The 14,730-nt window shown below is 38.5% G+C and overlaps 2 protein-coding genes across 4 annotated transcripts; both read right to left on the bottom strand.

Moving 5' to 3' along the window:
• Positions 1 to 17: 17 nt before the first annotated feature.
• On the bottom strand, positions 18 to 7,341 carry LOC100640416 (tyrosine-protein kinase-like). Of its 3 annotated transcripts, XM_019997199.1 has the most exons (5): positions 7,043 to 7,341; positions 6,791 to 6,900; positions 6,272 to 6,398; positions 2,493 to 3,419; positions 18 to 623 (listed from the first exon to the last, which is right to left on the bottom strand). In XM_019997199.1, the coding sequence occupies exons 1-5, from the start codon at positions 7,192 to 7,194 to the stop codon at positions 383 to 385; spliced, it is 1,557 nt and encodes a 518-aa protein (XP_019852758.1). In that variant the 5' UTR covers positions 7,195 to 7,341; the 3' UTR covers positions 18 to 382. The 3 variants fall into 3 exon arrangements, with proteins under 3 accessions (XP_019852758.1, XP_003386983.1, XP_019852759.1); XM_003386935.3 differs by lacking the exon at positions 2,493 to 3,419 and having other exon boundaries at positions 18 to 1,550; positions 7,043 to 7,340; XM_019997200.1 differs by lacking the exon at positions 18 to 623 and having other exon boundaries at positions 1,759 to 3,419.
• Positions 7,342 to 7,448: 107 nt separating this feature from the next.
• Positions 7,449 to 14,034, bottom strand: LOC100640289 (tyrosine-protein kinase SRK2-like). Its single transcript, XM_011405935.2, has 4 exons — positions 13,668 to 14,034; positions 13,157 to 13,385; positions 10,044 to 10,359; positions 7,449 to 8,755 (listed from the first exon to the last, which is right to left on the bottom strand). The coding sequence occupies exons 1-4, from the start codon at positions 13,849 to 13,851 to the stop codon at positions 7,916 to 7,918; spliced, it is 1,569 nt and encodes a 522-aa protein (XP_011404237.1). The 5' UTR covers positions 13,852 to 14,034; the 3' UTR covers positions 7,449 to 7,915.
• Between the last annotated feature and the right edge of the window lie 696 nt (positions 14,035 to 14,730).

Genomic DNA, 14,730 nt, shown 5'->3' with positions numbered 1-14,730 from the left:
AAAACAAAACAAAAATATTTGAGATACAAATACGCACACATACAAGTATAAAATAATAATAATAATAATAATAATCAATGATAATCAATAATAATAATAATAATAATAATTAGTAACAGCTATCACATGTCCTGTCATTGACCTGTATAATATAATAATAATTATTATAAATAAGTCACATGAAATAATAATAATAATAATAATAATAATAATAATAATAACAAAAAAACAACAATTATTATAATAAGTAGTAATAGTATAGTAGGTAAATGGTAGTTAATTAACCAGTAGTTAATTAACCAGACTCACAAAAAATATATAGTTACATGCAATGGAGGGAGGGAGGAGTAGAAGAATAAATAGCCGAGAAAAAGAGGTGTGGCTAGCGAAACGGCTGCTGCTCTGGGTCTCTGTATCCGCCATCATCTGTCGAATAGAACTCTTCGAGTTGCCACTGTAGTGTCTCAAAAGTGGGACGTGTCTCGGGCTCTTCCCTCCAGCAGTCCAACATGACGCTGTATAACTTGTCAGGGCAGTTCTGTGGGGGCGGCATACGGTAACCTTGCTGGATGGCCTCCAAGGTCTGAGCATTAGTCATACCAGGATAAGGGAACCGCCCGTATGTTATTACCTCGTACAGGACTATACCAAAGGACCATACGTCAGCTTTTATGGTGAATCTATTGTACATTGCTGCTTCTGGTGCGGTCCATTTGATGGGGAACTTTGCTCCAGTGTGTGCTTCGTATATATCCTCGTCTATAACACGGGCCAGACCAAAGTCGGCCACTTTACATATGAGATGCTCTCCGACTAAAATATTACGAGCAGCAAGATCTCTGTGTATGTAATTCTGCTGCTCGAGGTAAGCCATTCCAGCAGCAACTTGTGCACACATGTCTATCAGTTGAGCTTGTTGGAGAGAACGACCGTCCCCACGAAGGTAGTCCAGTAGAGCTCCATGTTTCATTAACTCCGTGATAATATAAATTGGTTCTTCCTCTGTACAAACGGCGTACAACTGGATCAGTTTCGGATGACGGAGTTTCTTCATAAGCCCCGCCTCTTGTAAGAACTCTTGAGGTGACATTGTGCCTGGTTTCAGGGTCTTCACGGCGACTTGTGTCGTCCCGTTCCAAAGCCCTTCCCACACCTCCCCAAACTGCCCTGCCCCCAATCGTCTCTTCATTTGTATAGTGCGTCTGTCTATCTCCCAATCCTCGTTAGCAGCGTGGGAGAGACCGGCAGTCTGTGGTTTCTCGGGTTCTATGCAGGGTTTCACGAGATGACTACAGAGGCCGTCAGCTTGCCTCTGATAATAAGAGACTAGCTCAGATATAGTGTTGAAGGTTGCTTTGCGGGTGATGAAGAACGTCCCGTTGTCAAGACGCTTTATCTTATAGTGGCGGACTCTCTCGAGGTCACGTATCGAGAGAGAGTAGTCTCCAGGGTTTGTCTCACTGTCACGAATGAGGTAAGCTCCAACTTCATTTATTGGCAGCTGTAGGAGCTTCTCTGCGTCCACTCTCTTGATTTTACCAAAGTACCACCTGGAGAGAGAGAGAGAGAAAGAAAGAGAGGAAAGAAAAGAAATAAAGAATAGAACGGTTACATCTATGTATTATTGTAAAGAATATACAGAGAAAGGTAGTAGAAGGAAGATGCATGTGAACATACATGTATACATGTACATGTATGTGCCTATATAGTGAGAGTAGTAAGTGGGAGAGGTATGGGCTATTAACACTATCACTGCTATGCAGTTTACATATCATAACAAACCAACAGCCATATAAGGACACATCAGTGTTACTAAATATAGAACTAATGTTTAAAATAGATTGAGACCACAAATCAATGAGGAAAGGAGGCAGCTGAATATAGTATTGTTTACTTTAGAGAAAATAGTGAGAGAGAGGAAATGGTATTAAAAAATAGATGTACACACATTTATGAAATGAATGTACATGAGAAACATACAGAACTATGAATACAATAAATAATAATAATATCAAATATATAAATCTGTCTCTTTTGATAAAGTTACATGAATTAATATTCATAATCCAACACACACACACAGATTCTAACACAATGAAATACACAGACTTAGAGGTCACAAGGTATAGCAATAGGATATGGTAATAATAAATCTAATTTGTAATAGAAATGAGTTTGGTACACACAGCTAGTAGAGAAAAAGAGAGAGAGGGTGGGTAGAAGATTAGATGATATTGATTAAGGAAAAGTCTCCATTCGTTATTCAAGGCTCTGGCTCCCGATAGCCCCCCTCAGTTGAGGTGTAGAACTCTTCAAGACGCCATTGGAGAGACTCAAAAGTTGGTCTATTCGAAGGATCTTCTCTCCAGCACTCCAGCATCACGTCATGAAGCTCCTTAGGACAACTGGTAGGACAACCCATTCTATATCCCTGGGGTAGCTTCTCAAGAACTTCAGCATTAGTCATACCAGGATAGGGGAATCGCCCGTATGTTATTACCTCGTACAGGACTATACCAAAGGACCATACGTCAGCTTTTATGGTGAATCTATTGTACATTGCTGCTTCTGGTGCAGTCCATTTGATGGGGAACTTTGCTCCAGTGTGTGCTTCGTATATATCCTCGTCTATAACACGGGCCAGACCAAAGTCGGCCACTTTACATATGAGGTGCTCTCCGACTAAAATATTACGAGCAGCAAGATCTCTGTGTATGTAATTCTGCTGCTCAAGGTAAGCCATTCCGGCAGCAACTTGTGCACACATGTCTATCAGTTGAGCTTGTTGGAGTGAGCGACCGTCAGCTCTCAGATAGTCCAGTAGACTCCCATGCTTCATTAGCTCGGTAATTATAAAGATTGGGTCTTGTTTGGTACACACGGCGTACAATTGGATCAGTTTCGGGTGTCTAAGTCGCTTCATGAGGGCAGCCTCTTGCAAAAACTCTTGAGGCGACATTGTACCAGTTTTCAAAGTCTTCACTGCGACTTGTGTCGTCCCATTCCAAAGTCCTTCCCACACCTCCCCAAACTGCCCTGCCCCCAGCCGCCTCAAAAGCTTAACCTGTTGCCGATCAATCTCCCACTCCTCGTTGGCCTGTCGTGAGAGACCAGCTGTCTGCGGCTTTTCGACCGCCCGACACGGAGTCTTGAGTATCGTACAAAGCCCGTCTGCCTGTCTCTGGTAGAACATAATTAGCTCCGGTATCGTCGCAAACTGAACGCGCCTCGTCACAAAAAACGACCCATCGTCCAGTCGACGAATCTTGTAGTGTCTCACACGGTTGGTGTCACGCACGGAGAGGGAGAAGTCCCCAGGTGTGGTCTCGCTGTCGCGTACGAGGTAAGAGGCGTAATCGTTGTACGGCATCATCAGTTGCTTCTCCGCCTCATTTCTTTTCAGTTTGCCAAAATACCACCTGTGGCAAGAAAGAAAAGAAATGAAGGAGAGCAGGAGAAGCAATGATGGAAAGGAAGTACGTGCAATAGAAAAGAAGAAAGAGTCAAGTTACTAGTACTAGTACTGCTACTAATAAGAATAAAGGGAGTGTTACTAATAATAGTAACATATTAAGTGTACTAAATTTAGCACATTATCATCGTAGTCATCATTATGCAATGGTTAAATTTAGTACATTTGAATGAAAATAAAGCCATTGGGACTGCATAATAATACATGTACGCTAGGTGGATTACATGGTGCATGTACATTGATAAACAGAGTGATAAAGGAACAGTAGATGCTGTCATTCATAAAACAACCAAAAACTAAAGCAGTTAATGTCAAAACAAGCAACAGCTCTCATGGTTGACAAAACACACAACAGAGACACCAATAAAGAGAGAAAGAGAGGAATAAAGAAAGAGAATTTCAAGAGAAATATTATATAAAAGAGAAAATAATAAATGTATACACACAAGCAAAGGTAAAGCCAAAAAAAGACAATGAAAAACATATGGACACACAGACACACACATATCTACTTCAATAACTATAAACAGGAATTGAGTACACAAGAAAAGACAAAAACAATCCACAAATGAGATGTTCATACTAGCAACACACACACACACACAAATAGTAAATTCATTGAGTATAATGTATAGCATCATCTCATTTTGTGTATGTATGTATGGGTAGGTATTTAAGTAGCATGTTCCTAACATGTGCTATTGTAATGAAAAGCAATGAAAGAACAATAACAAGCTATTGACTGAATAGTGAATGAGTTACAAAACAGAGAGAGAGAGAGAGGGGGGAAAGAGAGGAGAGAGAGAGAGAGGGGGGGGAGAGATGATAGCACTGTGATGCACTAGTACAGGCTCTCATGGAATCAATTATGGACACATTTAGGAATTAAATAAGAATTAGAAGACAGCTAAGTAACTGAAACATAGGTCTAAGTAGTAGACAGTGTTTACACCATACAATGCAATACAAGTGCTAGCAGAGAAGGTCATTTAATTTTAAGAAGCAGACCAGCAGTAGACACCCTCTCAGACAGCAAAGTAAATACATCCTCCCATTAGGCCATTGAGAGATTTCAGACTACAGTACATCATCAGACAGGCAGGACTGTAGAGGATATGAAGAAGCTCTCTTAGCAGCCAAATGACATCACTCTTTACAAACAAATCCCCAACTACATAGGAGTACAGAAAGCTAGGCTAGATGAGATCACATCATCAAAAGGGTCATAATAATAATAATTATTAACATATTTAATTTTAAGAATATTTATTAAGGCAGAACTTTAAAGTAAATTACAAATATACATTTACATACAAACTGCTTAGATTTCAAGTGCTGGACCATATACATGTGGGCACAATTAGCCTCCAATTTCAGTAAGTCTATATACATGTACATGTACATGTACTGTAGATACTTTATATTGTCATCTGGTCTCTATGATACATCAATAGGAGACTGTCCCAGCTATGCAGACAACTAGTGACTAATTGCCATTAGATCACAGAAAGTACAATACTAGCACAATACTATCATATTTACACTGAAGAATGCCTGTACCAACAACTGTCATATATTTGAACTACAAGTAAGGTCACTTGAGTATTAACAAGAGCTTACTTGATATTAACAAACTTGATGTACATGTACATGTACACACAATGTATAATGTGTTAGCTGGCTCACTCATTTACATGTACACATGTAATACATATGTACATGTACATGCATCAGAGACACACTGGAAATGGTTCATTTACAAGTACACCATTAATCGTTAATAGACTATAATACCAAATTAGGATTTAACAATTAAAAGGATAACATGTACATGTACATGTACTTAATGGATGAGAGCAATGTGGTGACATCCAATTTATGCTTTATATACTACTATCCCAGGGACATAGTCTCTTAGTCACTAATGAAGCATAAAGGCTATCAATAAAATCACATTTGATTATTAACACGGGCCAATACACACCAGTAATGGAGGCAATCAATCATGAAATGTTTTGAGATTCCATTACACAAAAATACACAATATAACATGTTATTACTGCAATCTGAAAGTACATGTTCTGTGTGAAGAGAAACTTCAATAATGTTAGAAGTGGGTGCTTCAGTAATACATGTATGTGTGAGCATGCACGGAACAGTTGGTTTAAGGCAAAATGGATACACAATGAAGTTTCTTTTTGAAGACAAACTGTATAAACATCAGATATGATAGCAATTAAAATAAATATGGTAACTCTACCCGTCACCATTTGTAGATGTACATGTATCCGGATGTAAAGGCTGAGAGAGAGAGGGAGAGAGAGAGAGAAGGAATGAGTGAGGATAGAGAATTAAAATATATATAAAGATTGTATTAAAGAAAGATTCCATCAAAGGTAGAATGAATGGATATCACAACACAGTGCTAGTGAAAGACAAAGTTACAATACAAACAAAACTGATTAAAAGGCACACAGTAAAAGAAAATAATGTCTAAACACATTAGGGACATTGTAGAAATACAAGAGAAAGACAAGGACAGGAGAGCCACAATGGGATAAATGTCAAACTCTCTTTCCTGTCCTGTTCTGTGAAGCTTAATGGAAAAGGCTCACAGACATTTATATACACAATGAGAGGTATTTTAGGAAGTTGACTTGACATTATCGAGATACACACAACAGTTGGTTTATGTTTGTATGAGAGGGAAAGACACTAAACGAGCAACCAAGTAATTGTTTGTGTTTAAAAGAGAGAGGGAGGAGGAGGAGGAGGGAAGGGAAAAAAAGAAGAGCTTACTCTTCGGCGTCTAAACTCTTATACTCAGCTACGTAATTGCTAGGGATGTAGCCTTCTTTGCCAGTGTCTTTACTGCGAGCAAACCACCAGTCTCCTTCATCAGTGCTGATAATATATAGAAGATTACCTGAGGAGAGAAAGAGAGAGGGAGAGAGAGAGAGAGAGAGAGGGAGAGAGAGAGAGAGAGAGAGAGAGAGAGAGAGAGAGAGAGAGAGAGAGAGAGAGAGAGAGAGAGAGAGATGAAAAGTAACACGCTCACTAGCGTTGTGTGAATTAACATGTGCATAATATAGACTGGAATCTCAAACAATTTCTGTATAGCTGGAGGATTTCAATTTCACAGAAAGGACAGTTTAGAAAACGGTACACATACCCTAGCCCATTTCTATTATAATACTATCACCTGTCTGTTTCTAGAATCATAATCTGTCTAAACTCCATCGCTTTAGTACAAACTATACAGTATATGCAGCAACTTCTATCCAGTACATGTACATCTAAATGTACATGTAGATGTACCTTTCTTAAATGAGAGATCGTCATCAGTTCTGCTATCATAGTCGTACTTTCCAACATAGACAGGATAATTAGGTTCTTGCTCAATCCTCGTAGGCTGAGGCTGGGGAATGCTGGAAGGAAGAAGACAAACAAAAATTAAATTTCACAGTCTTTGACTGGTTTTTCTTTCAAGGATATATATATATAATTCTCTCTTTCTTTCTTGCAAGGCTCATAAAGCAAGCCGCCTCCTCTCTCCCTCCTTTTCCTTACTTTCCCTGGAATCTAGGATCCTGTACGAAGCCACCATGCCCCTGTGGGGACAACTGGTTCGCTTGGGTTTGGTAAGGGATCCCTTTCCCGTCCGTCACTTCTTTCGCTCTCACGGCATTATCCCCGCTCGTTTTGCTACCTTTACAACCCATGGCAGAGACCCAGAGATAGTAGTGGACTATATTTGGTAAGTAAAGGCGTCTTCTCTTCCAGCCCTCCCTCTAGGAATCAATCGCGTCGTCTTCTCCCCTCGAAACAAGGAGGCCAATTAGGTAGAAATACCGCATGTACTCTTACTGAAGGATTATTCTAATTTTAGAATTTAAAATTAAAATCACGCCATTCGCATAAATAGAGGTGATGATGATGATTTGCAAATCTTTATTTTTAAAACAAAAGTTTAAAAAGTGAATAATGATAATAATGTTAATAATAATATAATTAAAACAATAATTTCTCTTACAAGGCAGTTACTGTAGCACCTACAAAGTCCTGACACAATCCCACACTCACAAAATTTAACTACAACAACAACAATAATAATAATAACAACAACAATAATAATAATAATAATAACAATAATAATAATAATAATGATAAATAATAATAATAAATTGATGATAATATTAATAATTCTTTAGCATTGATTGTGACTGAATTGACATAATAATGATAATAAAATTAATAATTAATAATAATAATAGAAGACCATTTTATTGCAAGAAATTGAAAAGAAAGAAAAAGAGAGAGAGAGAGAGAGAGGGAGAGAGAAAGTCAAGAACTAGGGAAAAGGAAAGAATAGAAAAGTTAATCTGAACACACTCACAAAAAGTTTCGTCAAAAGGCACACCCATGACTCCGCCCACCCAGTCTCTAAAGTTCGGCAGCATGATGATACTGGGATCCGTCCATGACAAAGAAGTCCTCCAGTCTCCATTGAAGAGCCTCAAAAGTCGGTCTATCAGCTGGGTTCCTCTTCCAGCAGTCCAACATTATCTGATATAAAGATTCGTGCGTGTTAGGCGGACATGGCATCCGGTACCCTCGCTCTAACTGTTGGAGGACTTCGGCGTTTGACATACCAGGGTAGGGTATACGACCGTACGTGACCAGCTCAGTCAATAAAACTCCGAAGGACCAGACGTCGGATTTGATACTAAACCGATTGTACAGGGCGGCCTCGGGGGCCGTCCATTTTATTGGGAATTTCGCCCCCTCGTGGGCATTGTACTCGTCGTCAGCAATGAGTCGGGCGAGACCAAAATCCGCAACTTTGCAAATGTTGTTCTCGCCAACGAGAATGTTACGGGCGGCCAAGTCCCGATGAATGTAGTTGTGCATCTCTAGATAAGCCATTCCAGCCGCTATTTGAGCGGCCATGTCTATTAGTTGCGGAAGCTGTAGGCGCCTACCCTCCGAGGACTGGAGGAAGCTAAGTAAAGCTCCCTTGGGCATAAGCTCTGTTATTATATAAATCGGATCCTCTTTAGTGCAGACGGCGTACAACTGAATGAGTTTTGGATGACGGAGTTTCTTCATAATGTGAGCCTCCTCGAGGAACGCCTGCGGCTGCATGGTACCAGTTTTGAGGGTTTTGACGGCCACTGGAGTGGTGTTGTTCCAAAGACCCTCGTATACTTCTCCAAACTGACCAGTGCCAAGAAGACGGAGGAGAGTAATAGACTCTCTTGGGATCTCCCACATATCCTTTACCTAAAAACAAACAAAATAAAATAAAAATAAAAATATAGCGTGGTTTCTTTCTTTCTCACAAAGCATGCTAAGTGAGCTAAACAGCATGAGCTTTGTGAGCTGACAAGCACTACAATACAGTACATGGCTTTTGGAGCAACTTTTAAAATTCATAAAAAATCCAAAATTGATCGGAATCAGTTTAAACTTTCTACACAACATAAGAACATGCATATATCAGAAAAAATTATAAAAATGGAAAATTCTTTCCTAGTCATTTTTGGCAAAATTTGACCTGAGACCATGTACTATAGTACAGGGACTTTTAACCCGATTTTGGAGCAAATTAAAAAATATGTAAAAAATCCAATTTTAATCGGAATGAGCTCAAACTTTCCACACAACATAAGAACATGTATATGTATCAGGGAATGTTATAAAAATTGAGAATTCTCTACTTTTCATTTTTGGCAAAATTTGGCCCCAAACCATGTACTATAATGTACTATAGTACAGGGACTTTGACCCGATTTTGGAGCAACTTTAAAAATTCATTAAAAATCCAATTTTGATCGGAATCAGTTCAAACTTTCTACACAACATAAGAACATGTATATGTATCAGGGAATGTTATAAAAATTGAGAATTATCAACTTTTCATTTTTGGCAAAATTTGGCCCAAGACCATGTACAAGACCCTGTACTATAGTACAGGGTCTTGTAAGAAGCTATGCCAAAATCCTGTGGAAAATTCTGTATAAAAATACAATTAAAATACAATAGAGAATCCCCTTTCAATCTAACACACAAGTGGCTGGACATACTATCAACATATGCTTAACACGAGTAAATTGAAACAGAGCAAGTGACCACTAACGATCACTTTACACCAACAAGATGCTGTCATTCGTAATAAGCATACACTATACGTACCACACATTAAAGAAAATGTCACAACTTAAAACAATCAAAATTTATACATGCGTCTTTGTACAATTGCATGTACAAGTTAACAATCAATTTATTCATAAAAGTACCATAGGGCACCTTTTTTCAAGGGCTATAGATTTTGCGGATTTATTTTTAACGAATTCATGCTGTCTGCCATCTTGTACTGTATTAAGTTGATTTTCGCATAAGTAATTTTCACAAATCTTTTTAAAAAATCGGAAAATATACAGCCCTAAAAAGGCGCCCTACAGTATTCTAAAACAGCAACACACATACATGTACAGTAAATCCCACTGCCAGTACATACTAGTACATATGTACCATACCATATCAGTGCACTGCTAGTACATATACATACCTTGTGCGAGAGGTCAATCTGAGGTTTCTCAATCTGAGTGCAGGCGGAACGGAGCATGCAGCAAAGGCCGTCAGAGTCCTTCATATAGTACTCGACCAGTTCCTTGAGGGTATTGAAGACTGCACGTCGCGTTATGAAGAACCCTCCCTCGTCAAGTTTCCTGATACGGTAATGCTTGACGGTTTCAATGTCCTGTATTGAGAGAGAGTAGTCGCCAGGTTTGCTCTCCGACTCACGGACAAGGAAAGTTCCTCTCATTGTCGTTGCTCTTAGTAACTTCTCAGCCTCTGCTCTCTTAATGGGGCCAAAATACCAACTGGGGAGAGAGGGAGAGAGAGAGGGAGACAGAGAAAGAAGGAATTAGGTAAGATATAACAGAGACAGGAAGTGTCAGACTTTTGGTAGACAGAAATATTTAAGTTATTAACATACACATGAGTAGGAGTGTATGGTATCAATACTAATAGTAGAACAAACAAACTTTCTCACTCAATCATCATTACATATCATGATATAACACATGATATGTAGCACTTTGCACAAGTTCATACAAAGCTATTGAACCAATTACTTGTACACTAAGATAGTAAAATGTGATATATTTAAAGCATAATTAATTTGAGCATACCTTCAAGGCAAAATGAAATACTACCCTACTCCTCATTCCAATTACATATTCTACGTATGGACACACACAATCGCACGTAACATGTATGTGTACGTCATATGTACAGTGTACAGCTACAATGTATGTACAAGTACATGTACATGTACACATACAGTTCAAATTCCTGTTCCAGCTCACTTAAGACACTGTATCATAATTAATCAAAATTATGGACACATTATAAAGTTGTTCCTTAACATGCATCTACACCTTTCTTTTATTTCAATTGTTCCCTTTCCCTCCCTTTTCCCTCCTTCTCCTTTTCCCTCCCTTTCTCTCTCTTCCTCTATCATTCTTCCTTCATTATGTAACTCTCTTCCTATCTTTCTACTTATTTCAGCTGCTCCTTAGAGAGGAGATATTCCAATGAAGCAATTCCATCATTGGATACACAGCCAATTATTCCCAGTTTACTGGCATTGAATAATGACAACAAAAATAATAAATAATAAAACAGAAAACGTCATTTACAAAAAGTATAATATTGTGAATGTAAAAGTCTATATGTACCTATTTTATACTTAAATACACAGTTAGGGGTATATACTCTCACTCTGTGTGAATGTGTTTTTGTGTTTTGGTAAACTAAAACATACAGCAAACAAGAAAGTGAGGGTCAGTTGTTTGACGTATTAAGGTAGAGATGTGAAATGAAGTACAGACTCCTCTCTCTCCCTCTCCCCTCTCTCTCTCCCTCTCCCCTCTTTCTCTCCATCCTTTCCCTCCTCTTCCTTATCTAATGCCCTGTATTTTCTATTATGTCTTTCTACAGTACAAACACACATGACTCTAATTAATAAGTGTCCACATACAAACACAATGCAGATTATTATATTACTACGTCACATTATGTGTATAATCATTCCAGAGGGCATGAGAGCAATTACACATGTACTGTACAAATTAGCATCATCATCATGATTAGTGTCTGGACATGTGTGTGTCATCTTAACCATCATGACAGTTTAATGAGAATAGTAGACAGATATCATTTAGTGAATTTGCTATTGATATTGGTGTGTGTAAGGAAGTATGAACATGTGACGTAATATGTGAATAATAATATATAATGATTATATTAATGCAGTGACATACAGTATTACATAATCTACTGCATTCCATCTGTTGGTGTCATATTAGATCATGGATTTAAATCATTAATTAATTAACTGATAACTAAATTAGCAAAGAAATACAGCTACTTTAAATATGGTATATGTCTGTTTTCTCTCTCTCTCTTTATCTAAAAAGTTGACCGCATTCTTAAAATATTTCAAAGCTAAGTGGGTCAATTAACATAAATGGGTTAATTAATAATATGTGGCAAAGGAATTCGAAAGGAATCCACGATATTTCCTAAACCTTTCCAATGAATCAACCCATTCCCTACATTAGCTACACACATGAACATCACATGAATATATACATGTACATGCATGCAGAAGACATTACAATTCTAATTCAATTATATAGCCATCAAGTTACACTTATACATGTAATACTATACACCTTTTATCGTTACATGTGCATGTACATGTACATGTACATGCACATTATAGACATGCAGGTATTTCTGGAATGAATCAGTTAGACTTGTGATGATAACCATGTATAGTTACAGTTACCATAGATAGATATAAGAGAGAGAGAGGGGGTAAACTAATAAAGAGCTCTATTATTACACATAAACACATTATATCAGACAGACACATATGCACATACACGTTCATGACCACATTAATCCGTGATGGAGAAGTGCCAGAGGAATGCAGCGGACCAGAAATAACTAAAATATATGTGATGCCTTTATTTTAGTGTTTGTACATAGAAGCCTTCCTGGATCAGAGGCTAACATCCACTACTCCTACTGTAGTGCAAGCCAGCTCAAGCTAATAACATTCTCCTTTCTCTCTCCCTCACTCTCTCTTCCCTCCAATGTCAGTCCCTCCATATTAAGTAGAGTATGTATACAAATACATGATAGTGTTACAGTATATTCTATAACACTACCACAGAAGGAATGTCCTGACAAGAGTGTCTGTAAATGAGTCTACCAATTATCCACACAGGCTATCAAAATGGCTCTGGGAATGACAGAGGAGAGAGGAGAAAGGGCAGGAGTGGGAGGACATGTGGAATGAGCAAAACATTGAGAGGAGAGATGAAAGGGAATGATGCCATTTATCATCAGTTTAACGCTTTAGCCTTGTGGATCACATCATGTAGGCATGAATAAAACAGGGGCACAAGATAATCAGAATTCACTAAATGTGCATATTATACACCTTGCATCATTCATTAAGCTACCTTGACATAAAAACACTTGATACATGTTGTGGATAGTGAACACACGCACATATGTACGTGTACATGTACATATATGTCATTTCAATGAGAAAAGGGAGGAGGAGGAGGAAGGAGGAGTAAGGGGTATCAAATGTCTTACTCTTCTGCTTGGATTGTCTTGTACTCTGCCACATAGTTGCTAGGGATGTATCCTTCTTTACCAGTATCCAACGATTTGGCCTGCCACCAATCGCCATCTTGATCATTAAGTATTTCTAGTCTTTCTCCTTTCCTGAAAGATAAGTCTTCGCTGGTTCTTTGATCGTAGTCGAATAGCGCTATATACACAGGACCTCTTGGTGGAGAGGCAGTTTGGTTACCACTGTAACCTAGAGAAGGATTTTATAGTAAAGAAACGAGAATTAGAATTATGGCAATGTAAAATTGGCATAAATGGTCATAAATGCTTTGATGGCCCTAAATGTTTATCAAAAAAGGACACTGTAGAGTTTATTTTTCCAGGCAGCTAGGCATCTTTGCTCTTTCTTTGTAATCACTCATCTCCAAAAGTAGCTAATTTGAGACAAGGCTTTGAAATGACAAATCTTTAATAATAATAATAATAATAGTAATGAAAGTAGATCTGTCTCCATGATCTCCCACAGGCTCACCTAACCCAGTGTTGTGCGTTCTACCAAAGCTTCCCTGTCTTGAGAAGTCTCCAGGAGGTCCGGCCGGGTAGGACTGTCGTGGGGGGCCCATGGAGCCAGGGCCAGAGAAACCAGGGCCGTCAGAGGAATTCTTCGCCTTGTACTTGTTAGAAGTGGCAGAGTCGTTACTGGAGCAGCAACCCATGGCGCGATATATCCTCCAGAAAGAGTGTGTAGTATCAGCAATGCTCAGTCTCTACGAGTAGAGACTGATGGAAATTAAAAAACTGGGAAAGAGAGAGATGAAGAGATAGAGATTGACCAGCTGAGATAGCTGTGAATAGAATGACTTGAGATGATTGATATGATTAAATGAGTCAATTATTATTCATAGCCTATGAACCACGCCTACTAGTACATTCCAGAAATTTTACTTCCGCCACCTACCACAATAACTAATTTTAGTGCGCATGCTCAGAAATTACCTCGTTGGTTAATCCTGTACAAACTACATTGCATGCTTATGCCATTCCAGCAAATCTGACCTGGAGGTTTAATGTTGATTCTTTCCCATTCCTGACAGTACAGACCTATTAATGCCATTCTCCAGCTATAATACTAATGGACAGCAGCCACGCCCATCTTCATTAGCAGGGCCAGGGGGTGTGGTTGTAAGCTCACTCAATTGGGGGTGTAGTTATAATTCCACTAACCGCACCTACTTCTTAATTAATTAATTCTAATTAGATTATTATTGTTATTTTTTATTGTTTTTATTTATTTTTTATTCAAAATTTTAAACCATTGGCTCATTTTACTACTATTCATCCCATTACATGTAATAACAGAAAACATGCAATCAATCCTTACCAGGGTCCAGTCCAGAACAGTCAGCTGGACCTACTAGAGGGGGGGTGGAGGGAGAGAGCAGAATATGTGGATTATATTATACATGCATAAAATACATTATAAACATGCATAATTATACATTAATAACTCTCATTCTACCTCACACTCAACCAACTTTAAACTTGATCCTGAGTCCAGTCCAGAACAGTCAGACCTACTAGAGGTGGGGGGGGGG

The sequence above is a fragment of the Amphimedon queenslandica genome, unplaced genomic scaffold, assembly GCF_000090795.2.
Source record: "Amphimedon queenslandica unplaced genomic scaffold, v1.1 AMPQUscaffold_13380, whole genome shotgun sequence".
Lineage (NCBI taxonomy): Eukaryota > Metazoa > Porifera > Demospongiae > Haplosclerida > Niphatidae > Amphimedon > Amphimedon queenslandica.
The sequence above is the reverse complement of the archived record's forward strand: the minus strand, read 5'-3'. Positions and strand labels throughout refer to the sequence as shown.

Coding starts and splice junctions, on each gene's coding strand:
- LOC100640416 (XM_019997199.1), bottom strand. CDS start 7,194: ATGGGTTGTAAAGGTAGCAAAACGAGCGGGGATAATGCCGTGAGAGCG. Junction 6,399..6,790: donor CGATCTCTCATTTAAGAAAG/GTACATCTACAT, acceptor TTCTCTCCTCAG/GTAATCTTCTATATATTATC. Junction 624..2,492: donor GTCCTGTACGAGGTAATAAC/ATACGGGCGATT, acceptor CGAGGTAATAAC/ATACGGGCGGTTCCCTTATC.
- LOC100640289 (XM_011405935.2), bottom strand. CDS start 13,851: ATGGGTTGCTGCTCCAGTAACGACTCTGCCACTTCTAACAAGTACAAG. Junction 13,386..13,667: donor AACGCACAACACTGGGTTAG/GTGAGCCTGTGG, acceptor ATCCTTCTCTAG/GTTACAGTGGTAACCAAACT. Junction 10,360..13,156: donor AAGACAATCCAAGCAGAAGA/GTAAGACATTTG, acceptor CTCTCTCCCCAG/TTGGTATTTTGGCCCCATTA.